The 23,720-nt window shown below is 46.0% G+C and overlaps 1 protein-coding gene across 1 annotated transcript; it reads right to left on the bottom strand.

Moving 5' to 3' along the window:
- Nucleotides 1-827: 827 nt before the first annotated feature.
- LOC126528207 (uncharacterized) lies at nucleotides 828-22,456 on the bottom strand. The gene is made up of 4 exons (XM_055069010.1): nucleotides 22,301-22,456; nucleotides 10,965-12,955; nucleotides 10,086-10,288; nucleotides 828-1,147 (listed from the first exon to the last, which is right to left on the bottom strand). The coding sequence occupies exons 1-4, from the start codon at nucleotides 22,383-22,385 to the stop codon at nucleotides 871-873; spliced, it is 2,556 nt and encodes an 851-aa protein (XP_054924985.1). The 5' UTR covers nucleotides 22,386-22,456; the 3' UTR covers nucleotides 828-870.
- Nucleotides 22,457-23,720: the final 1,264 nt, after the last annotated feature.

Raw genomic sequence — 23,720 nt, 5'->3', positions numbered from 1 at the left:
GGCGTCACGAGTACGTGATCTTTTCTACACTAGTGTGTATAGCCTACACTACTCTAGCGTGTAATCTACACTAGAGCGTGTAAGTTTCTGCGTGTGTGCGGGCGGCTTCTCAGTGACCTGGAGTATAAAACACAGCTGATGGTTATTGAGCCCAAAAATGCATGCACGCACCAACCGACTTCGAAAACTGCTTGCATGCAATTTCGGGTGATCCAGTGTTAATTTATTGTAATGCAGGGTCGGCCTTTTTACGTGCCGAGGCGCCAGGTAAGACAAGTAATAAGAAACTTGAGTAAGGGCGTACGAATATACGGAATTGTCGACTAGCAAGTCGAATATTGTCCAATCCGATTTGTCCTTCGAATCGAATAGTCGCTTTTCTTAAATACGATTATTTTTAATAGCTTTCGGATACTTTCAGTTGTCAGACTTTATTAGCCAGACTTTGTCTGATAAATCACTATAATTTTAACTGGGCGAATATTCCTTACTATGTGAACAGACTGTTTATTAGAGCCCAATGATTCATTTCTGCTATCACTAAACATGGCTCCGTAATGCACACTGAAATAACAGAAACTTCTCAGCGCTGTGAATATACCAACATGTGAACATCGCTTTATGTTACTGGTAAGAAAACGGCTGCTCGTTATTCGCAAACTATTCAAAATTTTTTTCATATTGATTCGATTCGCCTCTGGCGCTAATTGATTCCTATTTGATTCCATATCGAAAGCTGCCGTTCGCACACCCCCAGAACTGAGTGCATTCCGTTTCTTTTATTTTACGGCTTCGGGGAAATTTTAGTAAACGAAACCAAGCACTCCTCCCAGTGTACACGCGTCGTAATTTTAATTTGCGCACCCGCGACTAGATTCCGGCGATGATGTTGATGCCGGCTTGGAGCGGTCGCAGCTTCAACCTCAGAAGCCTGTGGATCGTGCTCCCCACGCCCAGGAAGATCCTCTTGTAGAAGTTGATGATGCCTCCCGCAAAGCCCCGGCAGACGGCGATGATTTTCTCGACGACCGTGCCGTAGAAGTTGAAGATGTTGCCCAGGATCGTGTGAGCGCTCCGCCGGTCGCTGATCTCGCCAGACGCGATGCCGCTCATGAACGCTCGAAACCTTCTTTCACCTTCTTGGTTCCTGCGTCATAGACAGAACGCGCATGCGTCGTGTGTGTGACAACACCCGTGTACTTAGGTTTAGGTGCACGTTAAAGAACCCCAGGTGGTTGAAATTTCCGGAGTCCTCCACTACGGCGTGCCTCACAATCAGAAAGTGGTTTTGGCACGTTAAACCCCATAGTTAAAAAAAAACGTGGTCCAATGTTTTGAGCAAACATGCATGCTAGCACAAAATGCGAAATGTTGTGTGGACCGTTTTCCACGTAGCGCAATATCTAGAGTTAAGCGACGCGAAGACGACGACAAGCACACAGAGCACCAATTCCACCAAATATATTGAGAGAAAGAAATTTGAGATAACTTCTGCAGAATAGAAAAGTAGTGTTGACTAGCTTGGCAAGAGAACACAAACTAGGAAGGAACAGCACCAACTGAGATGATCACGAGAGGGAGAACTACACAGGACAAGCGCTTGTCCTGTGTCGTTCTCTCTCTCGTGATCATCATAGTTGGCGCTGTTCCTTCCTAGTTCAAGTTTGCACCATCTAGCCCAAATGAATGTTGTTCAGAAGAGAACACGATTTCGTGACCGGCAGTCAGCCCGTATAGTCTGTGCAGGATTATGTCTATTTACGCCAATTACGAGGATCCTGATCATGAAAAGAAAATATACAGGAGAGTAAAAACTGCTTGGAGCGCGCGCGGCAGGCATTACCAAGTCATGACCGGGAGCTTACGGCTATCCTGGAGAGGAAACGGGTGCAGTCATTACATTCTACCTGTGCTAATATATGGGGCAGAAATTTGGAGGTTAGCACAGAAGCTCGAGAACAAGTTGAGGACGGCGCAAAGAGTGACGGAACGAAAAATGTTAGGCGTAACGTTAAAGGGCTCCTCACCAGGCCCCACAGCAAATTTCGGTCATACGCTGGAAGTTGTTACGTGTCCTCTTGAGAGCGTTCTACCAGGAATATTTGTTTCAAGTCGGCTCATTAATAGCCGAAATAGAAAATTTTCAGTGCCGCGAACCCATTATTTCAGAAGGTGAGCTCCACTGCAAAGCGAGACACTTTCTCCACTTGCCCGGGCAAGCGATATTCCTTCCCTGTGTTCTCCCATACCGGACCTCGAGGATCGCGTGAAGCCTGTTTCACGTGATGCCATTTGTGTCGCACCGGAAGTGCGATTTCTGTCGTTTGCGACGAAAATCGCAGTCGCACTGCCGACCCCCCAATTTTCGGCTGCGACCAACCGGTTGATCGCACAGTCGCACCGTCGCCGCGATAGCTGCGATTTTCCGTCGAAATTACGAGGAGAGCTATTTCGCCGGTTTGTTCTGGGAAATGGCGTCTCGCTCAACAAGTGCAATGCGCGGAGACGTGGATTACCGAATTCGGTATGTACGCGAATAGAGAATAAAAAACTTGTACCGCAGGTTTCTACGCGTTCGGTGACACGCTACGTAGCAAATGAAGTGCATTTTCACGTTTGCTTCGTACACCTTTGCGAGTTGCCACGAGACGACATGGCCTTTTGGGGTCTTCACAATTTTATGTTGTTGAATATCGTAGAAAAATCTCGTGTACATAACAGCTTAAATAATTTCAACCTCGGCAAGGGCAAATTACAAGACAGCAAGGTATGCGCAGTTTCAACGTTGTGTTGAACGCGGTGTCGTTCAGTTGCAATTTCTTGACCGTTTTCAAGCGTGAATTTTCCGATGCGTCTTGAAAGGTTATCGTACCTCACTTATTAAATTTGACCGAGCAAGAGTGTAGACTTTCGTAATGAATCTCCTAGGATAGCATTAAATCCGTGGCTTGAATAAACCGCGTCGTTAATTTGTTTTCGAATATTACATGCACGTTAAGTTGCACCTTTTCTGTGGATATTTTTTTTCTTGCACAGACACCAATAAACAGTGAATAGGTAGCGGACTTTGTATCCTTACTGCACCTGTATTAACATTTGCTTTGAGAGGTAATTAACTTTACAGCTAGTAAATTAAGTAAACTATTCGCTTGCTATAGTGGGACAGTGACAACGTACCCACCTGCCCCGTCATGTAAAACTCGTGCAACAATGCGACAAGCAGGGAAACAGCCTGTTCTTGTGGGGAGAAAACAGTAGAAAACGACATGGTAACGAAAAGTAAATCAAAACTGTGCAGTGATGTCAGCGAGTTGCATCCCTTCCTGTGAAACTTTGAATCTTTTAAGTACAAGCAGTTCTTGCACATTCACAGCTGATCAAGCGTGCAGAAACAATCATACCTTACATACTTCTAATGCAAGTTTCTGATAAGTTTGTGATCACATATATTAGTGTGTAAGCCCATATAACGATATCCACTGTGATTACTATATAAGTAATGAAATACCGTGCTACTTGCACGAACATATCACCCGGAGATTTTAGAACAAATTTATGCATTTCAACTATACACAATATGTGGTTTATTCAATAAAGAACCACAAACTCTTTTTCTGCAATGACCCACTTATTGCAAGTTTTACCTACATACAGGCAAGAAAAAAAAAACAGCAGACAAATGGTTCAATGTATTCGCTGCCACTGTGGCTATAGCATTCTGCTGCTAACACAAGGCGAGGGGTTGAAGTGCCAGCCATGGAAGTCGCATTTCGATGGGAGCCATAGGTAAAAAAAGCTCTTGCACTTAGATTAAGTTCATCATCTTTTATTGAACTCTTAGACTTCCAAATACTCTTGTATAAGGGGGGGTGCGGGGGGGGGGGGGGCATGCTTATGCATAAGCTAACAGCAATCGAACGCAAAGGGCACAATTCTAAAACAACCGTCTTTCGTGATAATTCGAGTGTGTAAACAGTCATTGCATCAATATGTATTGTTCAACAGCACTGCACAAATAAGCATAATCAGGTATAGAAAGTGCTCTGTCAGGAAGCTGGTTCTACAGATGTACAAATGTGAAGACATGAATGCTCATACTACATCGCACACATACACAAAAAAAAAACTTTTTCAAGAGTTGTCCCTTCTGGCGGATATGGGTGGGCCATAAGCAGCAGAAACTTTATTGCAGGGCATTGTGTAATACCGCTTGTGAAAGAGTGAAGAGAGTGAAGAGGCTTTTAACAGCAGTACCTCATGCTACTCTAATAAGAGGAACGAAGAGCAAACATATTTCTGTTAGAGCACTTAAGTCAAACAGTAACTTGTTGAAAGACAGGAAATTCCAGGTGAGAGCTGAAGGTAAATTTGGCCCACCCACACCAACAACACGGGAATACTACAAGAAGTACTACAGCCTATGGTGTACTACAGTCTTTGAGAAAGCTGTCTTATACAGAAATCAAGAATGATGCAACAAGCTCTCGACAACACTGCAGACTTTCTTGGCCAGTCTGGCCTCTCGCTTTCTGATAAGTCAGCTTACATCGACGTCGGAAAAAAAGACTAGAATCAAGAACTACGCCAGATTGCACATTGTGCTCCATATAGCTGGACAAATGTACCTGCAAGTCAACATCCACAAATATTCAGCTAGTGTATGACCATGACGGCAGAGCCAGCACGTGGGTGAAACAATTATGCCATGTCTGGACGCAAATTCTACTCCTGGTGAAAAGAATAATCTTGAAATCATGGGGGGTGGACGAGTGGATACTATGGAAAATCGCAAATGCTGCGCTTGTGTTCAAGGTATTGTACAGTATGAATTACCAGCAGCGCACAAAAAAGACAACTCATCGAATACAGGCATCGGGTAATAACAGGTCTTTCCAACTTTACTATGCTTGAAGACCTCTATGAGAAAGAGCAAACGAACAAGCACCTAGACAGAGTAGAGTTGCAGCCTGCAGCACAAATTATTTGCCTCAAGAGCTCAGAACCTGGTCCCAAGATACTATGCCAACTAGCATATGAGATGCAAAGACGACTACCCCTCCCTTCAAAAACAACCTCGGGAGTACCTGAACTTGAAAAATAACAGGCCCATACCGTGCAATATAGGGACAAGCAATTAGGCCACGAGACTATATGCAACTGCCAAACACACCGAGGAGGTTGTTAATCATGAAGATGCAAGCAAACATCAGGCACATATAGTACACTTTTTATAGTAATTTTTTTCTGTTATTGTTTGTTAAGTATTGTATAATGTTGAGCCAGTAAAACACGTTGGGCTAGTTGGTGCATTGTATTGGTGCTGCTTATTTGTTGGTTTTTTTCCTAATGTTGTGCCCTTCTTCCTTTTGTAACTACTTTTTATTCCCCCTCACCTAATACTCCAAACTTGTAGCCTGCGAGGCATATAAATAAGTACATAAGCACATGTCATTCATTCATCTGCATACACCTCGCACCATTCCTTGCTCAACAAACGTCACTGTGTTGATGTCTCGCAGTGTGCATCTACATTAACCGCCGTTTGCATTTCGGTATAGTTTGTGAACAGTGTAGTGCATAAACATTACATGACATTAATATTATGACCTATGCGGGGCATAAGCAAACGCTGCAAGAGGTGTCATGTGGAGTTGTTGAAAATAAGTCCATTTGTATATATCGCAGTTACTTTACCAGCATTTAATTGACCCCTTGACAATAACTTCACTTCGCATAGATTCCAACACGTGCGCTGAATCTGCAGCTTTTTTTTTTTGCTTATAATGTGGTCATTACTGCATGGCCACATTGTAGATTTGAAAACAAAGTTCAATAAATTCGTTTGTTGCAATATAACAATATGGGTAGATGACTGTGATTGCAACACCAGAACTTGATACAAACATGCACACTATAGGATGCAGACAAATGCTCAGGACAAACTCCAGAATGTTTGCATTCTGATACTTATGAAAGTGAACCGTATCATTCCATGGCTGTCAATGAGAGGGAGAAAGAAGCGGTAATTGTGTTCGTGGAACAAAAACGCATTGATAAGCTTAGAGATGTAGTCATTTCTTAACACTTTTGAAATGAATAATTATAGCTTGCTATCTACATTGAAGCGGCCTTCCGACAGCAAGAAAAGGAATCAGTTTTCCAGCTCTGAACATTGAATTGCAGGGATTGCAACCAGGCATAAAATTCTGCCAATATAATCTGTTTAGGAATACCAAATTGGAATAAACATTGAGACTTTCATTTGTGCTTTTTCTGGCTGAGCAATCTAGTTTGAAGTGACTCCCAAAAGCATGTCGTAACAATGTTGATCTAATACAGGTTAAATGCATGACTAACTTAAGAAATCTGGATGATTGCTATAATTTAGTGAAGAAACCATAATATCTAATAACATTAATAATGTAATAATAATATTTCTTTCCACAAAACAGGCTAACCGTGAGCGGCGTGCGAGGCTGAGCAGAAAGCTGAAAAACCCTACGGCAAGTGCGCCTGCCGTAGGCTTACGATCCTGCATTATGGATAGCGCGTATTGATATGGTCTTCTTGTTAGAAGTTCCGAGTATGCTACCAGCGCGAGACACAGGACAACAAAGTGGACGAGAATCGTGTCCTTTAAAATGCTATGTTACAACGTACAGGTTTCTACAAAAGTGACGGAAACTGCTCAAAACATTTGATGCGCCAGAAGAACTTCCGTTTGGCCTAGTTGGTGTTTACTGCATATCATATTGACCGCAAATAAAGCCGGGGACAGAAGAGGGGGATGTGTTCTCTATGGTATGACATGCATTTGATGCGTCGGCTTTTGGGCCTTTAAATATATTTAGAGAAGACTCCCATATATATACATATATATACATATATATATATATATATATATATATATATATATATATATATATATATATATATATATATGTGTGTGTGTGTGTGTGTGTGTGTGTGTGTGTGTGTGTGTGTGTGTGTGTGTGTGTGTGTGTGTGTGTGTGTGCGTGCGTGCGTGCGTGCGTGCGTGCGTGCGTGCGTGCGTGCGTGCGTGCGTGCGTGTGTGTGTGTGTGTGTGTGTGTGTGTGTGTGTGTGTGTGTGTGTGTGTGTGTGTGTGTGTGTCGCATGCGGTGACGACTGATTTGTCGTACCCCGGCGACGAAACACAACTAGAGCTGTTTGAATAGCGAAATTTCCTCACCGAATGAAATACACTAATAAAGCCGTAAAAAATACGGCTTCCTTTATTTCGATCCTTACAGGACTGACGAAACAGGTTGAGTTCTCCGGTGGGTCGAATTGAACGAAAGAAGAATAAACGCACAAACACAAGAGATAAGAAACAAGATAAGACAAGATAAGGTTTGATACTACTGAAAGAGATCACGTGCTGAAAAGAAAGAAACTCTAAACCATGATAAACGCAAGAGTCGCAGGTAAATATTAACTTCGATGGATATTTCGTTGTTTAATGCGTGGTACTTTCACGCAATATTTTTTTTTTTTTTACATGGTGTAATCAAAGACTTCAGACGGTCGATTTCACCGCAGAATTGTGGAGGGCCACAAGGTGCTCTACCACACAGCTCCACATGGCTGAATCCCGCATGGCATCAAAGTTTCCCGCAACACCACGATGTCGCTGAATGGCAGCAATGAAATAAGCAAACGGCACGAGACTAGACAAGCGTGCAGTGTTTCGTTCGCTAAAGCCGAGTGAAACCGCAACAGCTTGGCACCTTGTTTAAGAGGGACGCAAACATGATGAGGCTGGCCAAATAAGAATTTGTCTTGCTCAAATCACGACACCAAGTTTGTAGGCTATCTTGAAATCGAGAGATTATTATTGATTAGTTGGGAAATTATTAGGGGGTGCGCTAATTCTCACTTTCGAGACTGAATTAAATACGAATAGATGATTTCCTGGAGGGAATTGAATATCGAGTCTTTTTCTAAACGTTTTAATGTAATCAACAGCCGCTTTCATGATTAATATAAGATGGCTTTTACATCCTAGTATATTCCAATGTTACCAAGCTTCTTTTCTTATCTTTCATGCCATGGATCGTTTGTTAGAAGCACGAATGGAACATGACAAGCAACTATGCTGTTTATTCCCAATTGTGCATGGAATTTTATTCTTTTGAGACTACACAGCCGGTTAGGAGGAACTCTATGGTGGAGGAACCCAGGTTAGTTTTGGCCACGTCGTTTTGGCCGCCTGGAGTTCTGATTGTGTAATTAGGCGGAATGCAAAAATTTAGTCTGAGTATCTCCAAGCGACGGCAAACAACATTAGCTTGGTTCTGTTCAGCTACGGGGCATTTGCATATCTTTAAATCGTGGCGCATGATACTTGGGACACTCTGCATATATTATTGGCGTTATGATACAAATTCCATTGACCTCTAGGTCAAATGCCCCCACTTACCGCACTGAATTGTTGCAAGGAGATTAGGCGATTGGCAAACAAATAAGTCTTGTTTCAAGAGGTGTGCGCGGTACTCGAAACTTTGGAATAACGAATCAAGCCCGCTTGATTCGATCTTCGAATCGAACAGTAACCGTTCTTAAATACGAATATTTTTCGCAAAGAATTAAAGTACTTCAAATTATCAAACGTGCGATCAATATCATCCCCGCGGCGATAGCAGAGATCAAACACGACAATTTTCGTAGTAAAGCACATTGTGCGTCACTCAGGCAGCCAGACTTTACCTACTAGGCCACTGACATAGCGCTTACCATAGTGTTCTGACTATGCCAATAAATTGCTTGTTTGTTCCTAATGCTCCATTTGTGCTTTCAATAAACAAGGTTTTACAGTTGGCAGTGTAGTAACACAAAGTTGCTAACGTTGGGGATACACTCGGATGTGAAGATGAATGGTTTGAAGGGTAGTTCGTTATTCGAAAAGTATTCACTTTCGTTCTATTCGCTTCCGGCACTATGCGATTTATATTGGATTCAGTCTCGAAAATTAAGATGCGTTTTTTACCTGCTAATATATGTTATTATTTGTTATGATTTTCTAGTGATGATTCGTTTCGCTTAGCGCTCGAGAAAAAAATGTCTGCTTGTGTGCCTGTATTCGACCTGTTTTTTGCTTACGGAACTGCGTGTTATTTATCTCCTAGCGCTACTTTACTCTTTTATGCGACTTCATTCACTCCTGTGCTGAACCTCGCGAATCTTTTGCGATATTTGACTGTTTCAATGCTTTCGTGCTTCTAGTTTCGCTTGTCCTGCGAAGAGGTGTGGCCCTTACCATCAAAGGCGCCCAACCTCTCCTTCAATTACACATCAATAAAAAACGATTTTGCAGCGATTTAGCGATAAATGCGCTAGCATTACGTCCCACCTCCTCGAGGTCCCGGATATATGATTTAAACCACGTTGACCACATTGTGCAAACAGTTGTTCAGGAGCTCACTCTATACACGTCCTGCCTCTAAGAGGAGAGAAGTGCAACTGAAGGTGGTCTATATATATATATATATATATATCATAGAAAGCCAACAGACAAATATACCAAGGACAACATAGGCAAAATTACTTTTATTAACTTACTTGTATGCCAATTACTCGTATTTACTCGTATTAAAGAAATGATAACTTAATTGCAACGAAAGTGCATGAACAAACAACTTATCACAGGTGGGGAAGGATATCACGTCTTGGCATTACGCGTGCCATTCTCCGGCCATTTGAGCTATTTACCGCGGCGCCGTTTTCCCGTCCACTTTCTTGGGGTGTTAGCCAGTGCCACCGCTCACAAACCTTGGCGGCGTATGTGGAACATCCTTTCCTGCGCAGGCGTCACGCGTACGTAATCTTTTTTGGGTGAAGGCAGCTGGTCAATAAACCCACACATGCTACCTGAAGGCATCAATGTTGCCAGATTCGAGACCCTCATCAAGTAATCGGACCCCTCGGTTAACCCCATTTCCTCTCCTTCATATATATATATATATATATATATATATAAGCTTATTTCCTCTTTGACACTCCTACTCAATACTAACGCATAGAAAGTCGTATGTGAAAATTTCCGCGTGGTTACAAGTGCACTTACTTTCCGTGCAGCAGCTTGATGCGCGATTCCAGCTCTCCCAGTCTCCTGTTCATCCTGATCCTCCGTATGGTGCCTATGCCTCTGGCGTTGACCATCTCCTGGCGGATGGCGTCGCGAACGGCGGTCAGGTTGCGCTCCATCTCGCGTCCCACGTGCATCTTCGCCTCGATCTCGCGGATCAATGGAGCCTCGTCTCGCAAGATCTGTCGTGTAGATTCGATAATCCAGATAATCAAGAAGATGACAAGACGAAACACGGGTACATGTGTTACTGCATGTAGCACTTGCACTAACGTTACTAGTACCCCTGTGTTACCCCTACATGCAGGTGCTTTGAAGAGGCTTTGTTTTAATAAAACAAAAAGGACGCAAACGTGCGACTTACCAATATCTTTGTATCCGCCTGAGATGCGGTATCTTGTAAATATTTTCAATTTTATATTATGATGGGTAGCTTGAGCGCTAATTGAGTAATTGACGGAGTTTTTTTATTGATTGAACATGTTAATTTAATATCTCATAAGCACCATAACATTCATATCCAACGATCCCATATGAACTGTATGAGATCCTGTATAACTTTACCTGCGTTCCCATAAATCGTGATTGATTGATTGATTGATTGATTGATTGATTGATTGATTGATTGATTGATTGATTGATTGATTGATTGATTGATTGATTGATTGATTGATTGATTGATTGATTGATTGATTTCACGTGTTCGTTTAAGTATGTATATTGATACGCCTCACGTAAGCTATCTCCTACAGACCATAATAACAGGGCGACAGAGAAAGGCATGCTAGGAAGGTCTACATAGACCTTAGTATAAGTAAATGACAAAATAGAAAGATAAAATTAGCCGCAGAGCTTTACCTGTGCCCCAACACCGTTTACGATGTTGTGGAGACCAAAGCCAGACCCTTGTGGGAATCCGCCAAGCATAATATTCGTCTTTATAATGGTCGAACCTACATCGTTCCCCCTTTCTGGGACGCCGAAACCTGGACGCTGCGGAAATCCAACTGACACTCTGTTCGTCCGTACGAAAGACTCTCCGACGTTGTTTCCATTTGTCCGGATGTCGGGACGCGGAAATTGGGGAAATCCATTTGGTACGCTGTCCGTTCGCATGACATTCCCTCCGATACTGTTCCCGCTCATTTGGACACTGGAGTCTGGGCGCTGTGGAAATTCGTTTGGCGCGTTCCCTGTCCGTATGAAAGTCCATCCCACGCTCGAACCTGGGTGACGTGGAAATCCACTTGGCTCAATGCCACTATGTATGGCAGTCCCTCCCACATTGTTTCCGCTTACTTGGACGCCAGAGTCTGGGTGCTGTGGCAGTCTACTTGGCCTGCTACCGGTTCGCATGAAATTCCCTCCCACGTTACTCCCGCTGCCCGGAACGCTCGAATCTGGACGCTGTGGAAATCCACTTGGCCTGCTACCGGTTCGCATGAAATTCCCTCCCACATTACTCCCGCTGCCCGGAACGCTCGAATCTGGACGCTGTGGAAATCCACTTGGCCTGCTACCGGTTCGCATGAAATTCCCTCCCACATTACTCCCGCTGCCCGGAACGCTCGAATCTGGAAGCTGTGGAAATCCACTTGGCCTGCTACCGGTTCGCATGAAATTCCCTCCCACGTTACTCCCGCTGTCCGGAACGCTCGAATCTGGACGCTGTGGAAATCCACTTGGCCTGCTACCGGTTCGCATGAAATTCCCTCCCACATTACTCCCGCTGCCCGGAACGCTCGAATCTGGACGCTGTGGAAATCCACTTGGCCTGCTACCGGTTCGCGTGAAATTCCCTCCCACGTTACTCCCGCTGCCCGGAACGCTCGAATCTGGACGATGTGGAAATCCACTTGGCCTGCTACCGGTTCGCATGAAATTCCCTCCCACATTACTCCCGCTGCCCGGAACGCTCGAATCTGGACGCTGTGGAAATCCACTTGGCCTGCTACCGGTTCGCATGAAATTCCCTCCCACATTACTCCCGCTGCCCGGAACGCTCGAATCTGGACGCTGTGGAAATCCACTTGGCCTGCTACCGGTTCGCATGAAATTCCCTCCCACATTACTCCCGCTGCCCGGAACGCTCGAATCTGGACGCTGTGGAAATCCACTTGGCCTGCTACCGGTTCGCATGAAATTCCCTCCCACGTTACTCCCGCTGTCCGGAACGCTCGAATCTGGACGCTGTGGAAATCCACTTGGCCTGCTACCGGTTCGCATGAAATTCCCTCCCACGTTACTCCCGCTGTCCGGAACGCTCGAATCTGGACGCTGTGGAAATCCACTTGGCCTGCTACCGGTTCGCATGAAATTCCCTCCCACGTTACTCCCGCTGCCCGGAACGCTCGAATCTGGACGATGTGGAAATCCACTTGGCCTGCTACCGCTTCGTACGAAGGTCGCTTCCGTGTCGGAACCTGGACGCCCTGGCAATCCACTAGGTCCGATACCGGCACGTATGGCATTCCTTTCCTTATTGTCCCCGCCGTTGCTCTGGACGCCGAAGCTTGGGCGCTGTGGAAAACCAGATGGTGCACTGCCAGTACGTATGGCATTCTCTCTCACGTTGGTCCCACTTGACTGGACACTGAAACCGGGCCGCTCCGGAAACCTGCTTGGTGCATTTCCCGTCCGTACGACGGTTCCTCTCAGGTTGCTTCCAGTTGCTTTCGTGCCCGAGCCCGGATGCGGCGGGAATTCGGGTTGTATATTATCTGGGCTCATGGCAGACGCACCGACGTTGATCCCACTTGTCTTGGTGCCATAACGTGATTTCTGCACCTGTCCTCCAGGTACGTTATTTGTCCCTATGGCTGGACTGTTGGGTATGTGTCCTCGGCCCCCTGAAAGAGGCAGAGGCGTACAGAGTGCTCGTCATAATCAGCAACGACCTGCTCTACAATTACTGCACGAAGAAAACCTCGCCCGACGATCTGCAATTATCCCTATCTGGCTTCGACTGACTGCAGCCTACGCCTGGAAATTTCCCAACTTCCAGAGCTGTAAGTGGTGTCACATAAATAAGAAGCAGCTGATCAGGGCTTTGTGAAATCGTATTTTTTCCTACGAATTTGGAGCGTTGTTTCAAGTGGGCTGCTGAGCACACAGTAAAGATATTTCATATAGGTGCAAGAGCTAAACGACAGCTAACGGACGACGCAAACCATTCTAGGCCAGACCTAGCAAATGTTTCACTAATCGCCACTGCATAAAACTACCAACGGGTTGAGAGCTGCCTAATGACACAAGTATCAGCTGCTCAGTTATATCTTCCTTAGAAATTTGTACTCACGAACATTACGCTTGTTGTTATTGGGTGAAATTGGTGGCGTTCATCAATGCTGCCTTTCAGAAGCTCGTTTTTGACAAATTGCTCTGAATGATCGAAAATATTGTACAGTTCTTTTATTATTATGATTATTATTATTAGTATTAGTATTAGTAGTAGTAGTAGTAGTAGTAGTAGTAGTAGTAGTAGTAGTAGTAGTAGTAGTAGTAGTAGTATTGATATGGGCATGTCCAACTCCCGTGAGCGATAACGTTGACCAGTTCCGCCACTCGCTGGACAATTCACCACTCCGTTTTGAAGAGAATAATAACGACCACCTTAAAAATGCGTCATGATATGTGTCATTGGTAAAACATTGTTACGTGCACCCATGAAAAATGTTATCGTATCAAAGTTTATTACGATATCGCAACGTTTCACTCATTTCTACACACCATCCTCGTTCACCGCGATGGCTTGCCAGCTTTGACGCATTGCTAGTGAACGCGACATCACAGGTTTCAATGCAGCTACGGCGGCCTCATTCAACGGCCGATTCTTCTTCGAGAACACCTGTGCCCTATTACTAATATACACGACACATCATTCCAATAGGAGAAAATTATTCTAAGCCCTCAAGCAGTCAGCATATGATTGTTTCATTCATTCATTCATGCATGCATGTATTGAGTGAGTGAGTGAGTGAGTGAGTGAGTGAGTGAGTGAGTGAGTGAGTGAGTGAGTGAGTGAGTGAGTGAGTGAGTGAGTGAGTGAGTGAGTGAGTGAGTGAGTGAGTGAGTGAGTGAGTGAGTGAGTGAGTGAGTGAGTGAGTGAGTGAGTGAGTGAGTGAGTGAGTGAGTGAGTGACAATGAATAATCATAACGTACTAAAGCCATGCATAAGCTATCAGAGACGCCATGGTGAAGAAATCTGAATTATTTGGCAACCTGAGTTTTTTTAAGTGCACAAAATGATCTGTGCATGAGTGCTGTTGCATTTCATTACGAACAGCATTGAAACTCCGTCAAGGACAGGGCGAAAGAGGCGACGACTTACGCAGCGGCTGACTAAAACAATCGCTCTTTGTGGCATTTTCAGTTGCAATATATAGGAATCCTTATGACACGATATATATATATATATATATATATATATATATATATATATATATATATATATATATATATATATATATATATATATATATATATATATATATATATTGCTGCATCGCGTTCGTCCTGTTCAAATCCTCCGTTGAGGCTCCCCACAAACACGAACCTAATTGAAGTAGACGTAGGTGGTGGTGTTCCGGTTGACGGCATTAATTGATACTGGAGCTCAAGTGTCCACAATGAGCGCTCACCTATGTCGTCGCCTCAAAAACGTTCTTACGCCTGCCATCGCTCGAGCCGGATGCGTCGCCAATTGCGCCACTGTTGCCGTCAGAGGTATGTGTACTGCTCGCATGGGAATTGCTGGCCGCCAAGTTCCAGTCCCGTTCACCGTGCTGACCAGTTACCCTCATGACCTAATCTACGGGCTCGACTTTCTGACGACGCATTGTGCCCTCATCAACTGTTCCACCGGTACGCTGTGGCTTAAGCTCCCTCTTCTTTAAGACGTTCGCCCCGAACCACTGAACACCCTCTGCACTACGGCGTTTGTTGGCTTACCTCCAAAAGCCCTAACCTTCGTCGAATTGGCCTCAACTGCAACCGTGCCTGACGGCGACTATGTCGTCGTACCTCTTCGTGATGTCCTCCTGGCGCGCGACATCTCTGTGCCGCACTCCGTCGTAACCCTTGCCGCTAATTGGATGTGTCTCCCCGTTATCAATTTTGGCTTGACGAAGACTTGACGAAGCGTTACCTGAAGGCATAGCGGTGGCCACGCTCCGGTCAGTGACAGACGACCATGTCACTGCTTTTGCAGCCGACGCGTCTCCAGATCATCCTGATTACCCGCATAATGCCTTGAACCTCGACGGCCCATTACGTCCCATGCTCGCTCCGGACCTCGCACCTGACCGAGCAGCCGCCCTCTATCGCTTTTTGCTTTCCTACCACGACGTATTTGACACTGACAATCGACCACTTGGTCAGACGTCCCTTGTAAGGCATCGGATAAACACCGGTGATGCTGTTCCCATTCACCGCCGACCGTATCGCGTGTCCACGGCAGAGCGGCAAGTTATTCAGCAGGAAGTAAACAAGATGCTCGCCAGAGGGATTGTTGAGCCCTCGTCGATTCCTTGGGCGTCGCCGATCGTGCTCGTCAAAAACAAAGATGGCACGTAGCGTCTCTGCGTTGATTACCGCCACCTAAACCGAATTACTAAAAATGACGTTTACCCTTTACCAAGAATCTACGACGCTCTTGATTGTCTTCACGGTACCAAATACATTTCGTTCATCGACCTTCGATCTGGTTATTGGCAGATCTCCGTCGATGAGCAAGACCAAGAAAAGACCGCTTTCGTCACGCCAGATGGCCTCTACCAATACAAAGTTATGCCGTTCGGTTTATACAATGCCCACGCCACGTTCAAATGGATAATCGGCTCTCTGATTCAAGGTTTCAAATGGTCAACTTGCCTTTGTTACCTCGACGACGTCTTGGTGTTTTCTCCTACATTTGAGACGCACTTTGAGCGCGTCGCAGCTATCCTCGACGTCTTCCGCAAAGCTCGGCTCCAATTAAACTCATGGAAGTGCAACTTCGGGTGCCGACAGATTACAGTGCTAGGCCATCTCGTCAATGCTTCCGGAGTGCAACCTGACCTGAAGAAGGTTCGAGCAGTAACGGCTTTTCCTGTACCTCACTCCGTCAAAGACGGGCGGAGTTTTGTGGGGCTCTGTTCTTATTTCGGACGGTTCGTGAAAGACTTCGCAGCAATCGCTCGACCACTCACTGAACTTCTGGAGAAAGAAGTGCCTTTTACGGGGGGTTCCCCTCAGGCTGCCGCATTTTCCCGCCTTATCACGATTCTCGCCAATCCACCAGTCTTGGCCCACTTTGACCCGTCCGCACCTACAGAGGTCCGAACCGATGCCAGTGGTTATAAGATCGACGCCGTCTTATCGCAACGCTAACACGGACACCACCGCGTTATATTCTACGCTGGCCGGCTCCTGACAACTGCAGAGCGCAACTATTCGATTACCGAGCGCGAATGTCTTGCTCTCGTCTGGGTTGTTTCAAAGTTCCGCCCATATTTATATAGCAAGCCCTTCTCAGTAATCACAGGCCATCATGCGCTCTGTTGCTTTCGTCGCTCAAGAATCCTACTGGCCGTCTCGGTCGTTGGGCCCTCCGACTACAAGAATATCCCTACACAGTGACTTACAAGTCAGGACACCAACACCAGGACGCAGATTGCCTCTCTCGCTGCCAAGTCGAAGACGCGACCTCTATGTCTGATACTGACATCGACGCCTGTGTTCTCTCTGTTTTTCCACTGCTCCATGTCGCCGACGAGCAGCGCCGTGACCCGTCCTTGCGTATCATCAATGACCGCCTGTAATCGTCACTTGCCGACAGTTCCCTTCGCTTATTCACACTTCAAGATGGCGTACTCTACCGCCACAACGTTCACCTCGACGACCCTGGATTACTCCTTGTGGTCCCTAAACACCTTCGCTCGGCGGTTCTCCACAAACTTCACGACCTCCCCACTGCCAGTCACCTGGGTGTGTCACGTACCTACGACCTGATCCGCCGACGCTTCTTTTGGCCAGGGCTTGCTCGCTCCGTTCGAAGATACGTAGCGGCGCGTGAGAAATGCCAGCGACGCAAGACACCATCGATGCTCCCTGCCGGGTGCTTTGAACCACTCGACATTCCCGCTGAGCCATTCTTTCGGGTCGGTTTGGACTTACTTGGCCCTTTTCCTCTTTCTACCTCTGGGAACAGGTGGATCGCTGTGGCCACGGATTACGCCACGCGCTAAGCCATCACCCTAGCGCTTCCTACAAGCTGCGCCACCGATATCGCCGATTTTCTTCTACGCGACGCTTGTATCCCGACCCAACCTCCTCAGGAGCGCTCGTCCCGTAGAGGTGCCTCTGAGTCTCGCGGTTTGCGTACCCAGCAGAGCCTCGGCGAGCTCGCTGAAGGTGTTGCTGATGCCCAGCTGGAGCAACTTCTCGTACCGGACCACCTCAGGAAAACCATTAATGTGGGACCACTGCCAAAAAATATGGATACCAACCTACACGAAAACAGGCGAAAAGCTAGGGCCGAATACGTTGAGAGAATGCTAGCCCAGCTAGACAATACAGTATACACGGACGCCGCCGTATATCCACACGGAAGAGAACGCGTGGCCGCGACGGTAGTGGTTAACAAAGAAGGAAACCCGATCACGTATGCCACGTCAAAGGTCGCTGGCACAGCGGAGGCCGAGGAGATTGCCGTAGCGCTGGCGGCAGCGGAAGGTTATAGAACAGGCCGATCTCTCAACATACTGACGGACTCAAAAGAGGCGTGCAGGAACTACACGAGGAGCAGAATCTGCAAAACTGCCCTCAGAATACTCAGCGGAGCCACCTCCGCCGAGAAGGAAAAGCCCAGGCACAAACTAATCTGGATCCCGGGTCACGTAGGCATAGGGGGGAACGAAAAGGCAGACAGCCTAGCTGCCCTTTCGAGGCGAAGCGTTCCGAGCAGGACGGTCTAATGGCCCGGGGACCCACCTACAGGCTTGCGAGGGGGGATACGCAGAGACCCTGAACTTATATAGAGGAACTAGAATTAGATATCCGCCACCACACAAAGCCCTCACAAAGGAGGAAGCGACCAGCTGGCGCAGACTACAAACAAACTCCTTCCCCAACTTACACGTGCTCAAAAAGATGTTTCCGACACAATACAGGGCCACCTGCCCTTGGTGCGGTGCCACACCTACACTCTACCACATCACCTGGGAGTGCGAACGCAGCAAAGCATTCCACAAATACGAACACCCGAATGCGGAGCAATGGGAGAGTCGGCTCACCAGCAGCGAGCTCACGGCCCAAAGGGTCCTAGTGCAGCACGCGAGCGAGGCAGCACGACTCAGTGGAGCCTTGGAATAGGGGCCCACCCTTGTTGAAAAGAAGTCTCAAGTCGCCAGCGCCAAGAAGATGAAGACGACGGAGACCTCGCAACCGCGAAACTATTAAAGGACTCAATAAACGTTTTCACTCACTCACTCTACGTGACGTGATTTTATTGCATGAAGCTCCGCAACAACTTCTCACACACCGTGGCCGGACATTCCAATCAAAATATATCGTGGACATCCTGCAGTCCTATGCCACGAGGCACAAGCTATCCACATCATACTATCCCCAAACAAATGAACTCACGGAGCGTCTCAATCGCACTCTCACAGGCATGCTCGCGAAATATGTCTCTTCGGACTACACTGACTGGGACCTCACTCTACCGTTTGTCCCATTTGCTTATAATTCCTCTAAAAGACATGTTTTTTGCCGCAATTGAACACTCACAAACGGAAGACACATAAAGACAACACGGGCGTACAACACGGACAACAGCCGCCCGTGTTGTCTTTAGGTGTCTTCCTTTTGTGAGTGTTCAATTGCGGCAAAAAACATGTCTTTTAGCAAGCACCAACTAGGCCAACAAGCAGTTCTGTTGCAATATAATTCCTCGCGCCACGACACAGCCGGTTATTCCTCATTTTTTCTTCTGTTCGGCCGAGAACCAGCACTGCCCCTCGACTCAACCCTCCCTGTTCACGCGGCACCGACCAGTGAATATGCACTTGACGCCATCGCCCGCTGTGCCCACGCAAGTGAAATTGTACGTGACCGCCTTCTCAAATCCCAAGAAAATCAAAGGCGTTTGTACGACCGGCGACACCGAGACGTGCACTTCCCGCCTAGTTCTCCGGTCCTTCTATGGTCTCCATCGCGTCAGGTCGGCCTGTCAGAAAAACTGCTGTCTCGTTACACAGGCCCACACCGAGTGCTTCGTGCCGTGAATCCCGTCACTTACGAGATCACTCCTGACGCCCCATCTGCTTCCCAGTCCAGTGATATCGTGCACGTTATACGACTGAAGCAATATCACCCTCCCAGTGATGACATTTAGACGCTCCGGGGCGTCGCTTCTGCCGCCGAGGGATTATGCTACACGCGTGTGGTATTTGATTGTTTGAACGAGGTGCGTGGGCGCCGTCATTTGAGAAAAGCGGAGGAAGAACGAACTGGGCTCGCGCTGTGAATCTAATCGGTCAGCGCTGCAACCGCTGTTGTAGATATAACCTGTAAATTATTGCTCGTCTTACTGACTCGGCCTTCGCGTAACAATATATATGACATGCCACTGTTCACTGTTGTCTGCAGTTTATCATACATTTGATAAGTAGCGCATTTCGCGGCATTCTAAGGATACAGAGGGCACGCTTACACATGAATCACCATGTTCGTGTATCAGGACAGCTTCATGTATTTCATGAGCACAATGCTCTGGGTAGCGTCCGCCAAGCGTACATTCTTCAAGATATGGTGTGCAGCCACAGTTTATGCAGTGATCTGCCAGGTTACTTGCAACTGATCTCTCGAGCTCCTGAACTCCTGAGCTCCTGAGCTCCTGAGCGCCCGCATGAAAATGGTACCTTAAACACTTCTTTACATGCGCAGTTTATAAAAGCTAGTGCATGTTTCGTATAACATTCGCGCATTATTCAACCTTCTTTGTTCACCCTATGGCAAAGAGCGGAAAACGTATAAGGGGCTTCAGCAAGCACGGACGCGAGCACAAGCAAAAAGAAACGGACAGGACAACGTTGGTGCTCGCTTTTACTTGTGCTCGCCTCCGTACTTGCTGGAACCCTTTACACGTTCGCCATGCACCAACTGGCCCAGCAAACCACACTAATAAAGAGCGGGAAGTTTAGTGCGTGCAGTGAATACAACTTTTATTTCTATTTCTGCTGCTATCTTCTTTAACCCACGGGAACAGTTTAACCTATTGGAATAAACGTCGTATTCATTGCACTTACTGAACTTTCCGCTATTTGCCGTAGAGTGAACAAAGAAGGTTCGAAAATGCGCGAATGTGATAAGAAACACGCACTATCTTTTATAAACTGCACATGTAAAGTCGTGTATGACATACCATTTTCATGCGGGCGCTGTCACATGGGGCAAACTGGCCGAGGCATTAATGATCGCTTCTAGAACACGCATAATGGCTCAGGGGCTCAGTCGCAAGTAACCTGGCAGATCACTGCATAAACTGTGGCTGCACACCATATCTCGAAGATATGTACGCTCCTGGGAAGCTACCCGCAGCGCAGGCACATACACGCGCACACACACATACGCACACACGCAAAGCATCTTCCATGTCACTCGCTTTATACATAGCGTTTGCAATGACGCAAGTATTACATAGTGATGTAGTCACATGGCTTATATCTAGCCGTTAATATATATATATATATATATATATATATATATATATATATATATATATATATATATATATATATATATATACGTTGCAAAAGCATTCATGTACTGATATTTCCGCGCACGTTAAGGAACTCTAAATGAACCGGATTGATCCCCAGTTACTTCCTCCTTCCATCAATTCCACAGTACTTAGGATAACTCGGCTTATCATCTCTGGATAGTAAACAACATCTACGTTCGTTAGTATATACAAGTTGCATAATGCCGTCCGTAGGGGGTGTGAATAATAGCACAGCTTTCTGACAAAATGAAATATGACCGGGAAAATAAGCGCATGCAAGGTTTTTAAAAGATGTCGACAACAGCGAAAATTCGAATTAAGCTGTAACTTCGAAAATTCGCGTTTCTCTGCGCCCTGTTTTCCGCTGCCATGACAACTAAATTCGTGTGTGTGACTGTAGACTAATTCCCTCGCAGAATCAAGCACTGTCTGCAAAACCTTCGAGTTTCAGATATTTTTTTTATTTCATGCTGTCATTTACGCGCTGATTTCTGCATGAACTGCCAAACATGTTGTTTAAGGTAAAATGGTATTCATGGAGAGTACAATGATTTACCTTAGCATCTGCCCGTACATCTACAAGCTTCCTAGTAACCTCATATTGTCGACCGTGCCCCCTTTCTACTGCCACTCTTAATGACGCTAGCTTGCCACAGCAAGATTCTTTTGCATGACAACTGTGGCCTTTTATCCATTTTTTTATTCTTATTCGGATATTTTTAAGAATTTTGTAAGGCGATCTGCTTAGAATGTCAAAAATAATTTATCCTTATAACGAGTTTTTTGTCGCAATACCATCGATGTTAAGCGGCATGCATGCTCAGAAAAGTTATTGATTTGTCCGGTGAAGAACTGGTCATAAAATGCGTAATTCTTTTTAAGTTATCATCTTCGTTATAAATAAGTCTTATGGAGAAAGCACACAACACAGCTGAACCTGTAAACATAATGAGGAAAAATGCAGTATTTTCTTTGAAAGAAGCAGTGCCGAATGACAGCAAAATGCATCAGCCGTTATTCCCACCATGATTTAACAAGTATACAGCGTCAAAATGTTCATTAGTAAGATAAGTAGTCGATACATATCATGTAGAAAACAAAGTCCAGATTACCGGTCACGATGTGTATATATAACCGAAGCGGTAGCTCGTGAGACAGAAGCTTTCAAATTGATATTGTCTAGTTCAAGAGAGCAAGAGCGAACGACCCCATAGCTCGACTGGTATGCATTACGCGGTTCCTGCTTAGCTTGCTTCCTTCATGTCGCTCACGTAATGCTACCTTAAATTCTTAGAACCTCACAAAATGCTGTTACTATACTAATGCGCCCACATTTTATAGGAATGATTTGATATTCCACGCTATAAACAACATTCTATCTCTAGTATCAGAAAGCTTCTGGTCATAATCTGGTTTGGTGTACGCTTACCAGCTACTTGGACCTGGGAAATGACTCCGGTGGCACAGGCAGCCAAGGTGATGAGCCATGTTGGCAGCCGAGGTGGCAGTGGCATGGTCGTGGGTTCCCGCCGAAGTGCGAGCTTCACTCTCGAGCGATTGGCTAGATTTTTTTACCTTTCCTCCATCTCTGCCATGCCTTCTCTCCGCTTACGTTTTATATTCGCATTCTTTTGCGTTTCTCGGAAAAAAAGGGAAAAAGAGTGTCGATACCAGTCGTACAGCATATGGAAGCGTACGTGTAAACCTCAGCAGCGCCCAATGAGACGTTATCAGTAGTTACATGCAGTTGAGTGGGAGGTGTTAAGCCCATGTCATCGATTGCGCCTCCATACAAGGCATTTGATTCTGTCTTTCTCACTGCAGTCTTTCTTTAGGTTTTCTCGAAGGACGGAGGTCAGTGAGGTTAGCAAATCGTACAAGAGGGGTTCACACACGAAAGGCTAAACAAATCGGAGAACCACAGGTTCATTCAGCAGCGCGCTATCCCATATTCTAAGGACATCAGACAACTCGGGAGTTTCTTTATGTCCCATAGGTGCAACCGACACGTTTTCCTCGCTCTCTTCGCGTCCGTACTGCTGCATCGAACTCGTGGAACAGCCTAACGTTCGTAAGGCAGCGAGGGCGGTTTTCCGGTCGGCTTGTTCTCCGACATCCGTCGCTACTCAGGCCGTGTCACGAAAAGAACTTAACGAATCAAAGTGGCTTGACCGGCCGGAACACAACAGCTGTTACTCTTCTTGGAACGCGTGAAACATCCGGTCTTTGTTTCCTTTCAAGTGGACGGTGAATCGGTAACGCCAGTCAAAGCGTGCGCTTCAATCAAGAGGAGCACAGCACAGACGTTGAGGAAGTGAAACCAATGTGTGACGGACACATCTATAGGCTCACATGCTTCAGTCAAAAAAAAGAAAAAAAAAAGGCGATGCTGCAAACATCTGGACCACTGATAACAGCAGCCCTGTAATTATTATCTGCGTCTGCTAAAATTAGTGTGCTATCGTGCACCGTTCCAGAGGCCCAGGAGTAGCGGGTTTCTGAAGACGGTGGCCACCTGTACAGGATGTTTTCTCGCTTTCAAGGGCTCGGTGCGTTTTGGTTCACCGAGTTCTACCTTTGAACGAACCAAGGGTTTATATTCAGTGCTTTCCAAAAGGCGTGGCTTCGAGGACAGCTGGAGACACATGGGCAAATTCTATAACGCCACGCTTAGAAGTTTTAAAAAAATGCTCTTCTATATCTTTATTTTTGTTTTACTGCCCGTAATATAATGCAAGAGCTGTGAGTGCGTCGTATGACATTGATTTCGCAATTTCACCGAGAAAAACACTTGCGAACACCCTTTTCTTTCCGCCACTGCCATCGAGGAAGAAGCAACAAGAATAAGA

The sequence above is a fragment of the Dermacentor andersoni genome, chromosome 9 (genome assembly GCF_023375885.2).
Source record: "Dermacentor andersoni chromosome 9, qqDerAnde1_hic_scaffold, whole genome shotgun sequence".
In the NCBI taxonomy this organism is placed as follows: Eukaryota; Metazoa; Arthropoda; class Arachnida; order Ixodida; family Ixodidae; genus Dermacentor; species Dermacentor andersoni.
This window is presented reverse-complemented; position numbering and strand designations above follow the sequence as displayed.

Coding starts and splice junctions, on each gene's coding strand:
- LOC126528207 (XM_055069010.1), bottom strand. CDS start 22,385: ATGCCACTGCCACCTCGGCTGCCAACATGGCTCATCACCTTGGCTGCC. Junction 10,289..10,964: donor TAAACGGTGTTGGGGCACAG/GTAAAGCTCTGC, acceptor TCTACACGACAG/ATCTTGCGAGACGAGGCTCC. Junction 1,148..10,085: donor ATCAAGCTGCTGCACGGAAA/GTAAGTGCACTT, acceptor TCTATGACGCAG/GAACCAAGAAGGTGAAAGAA.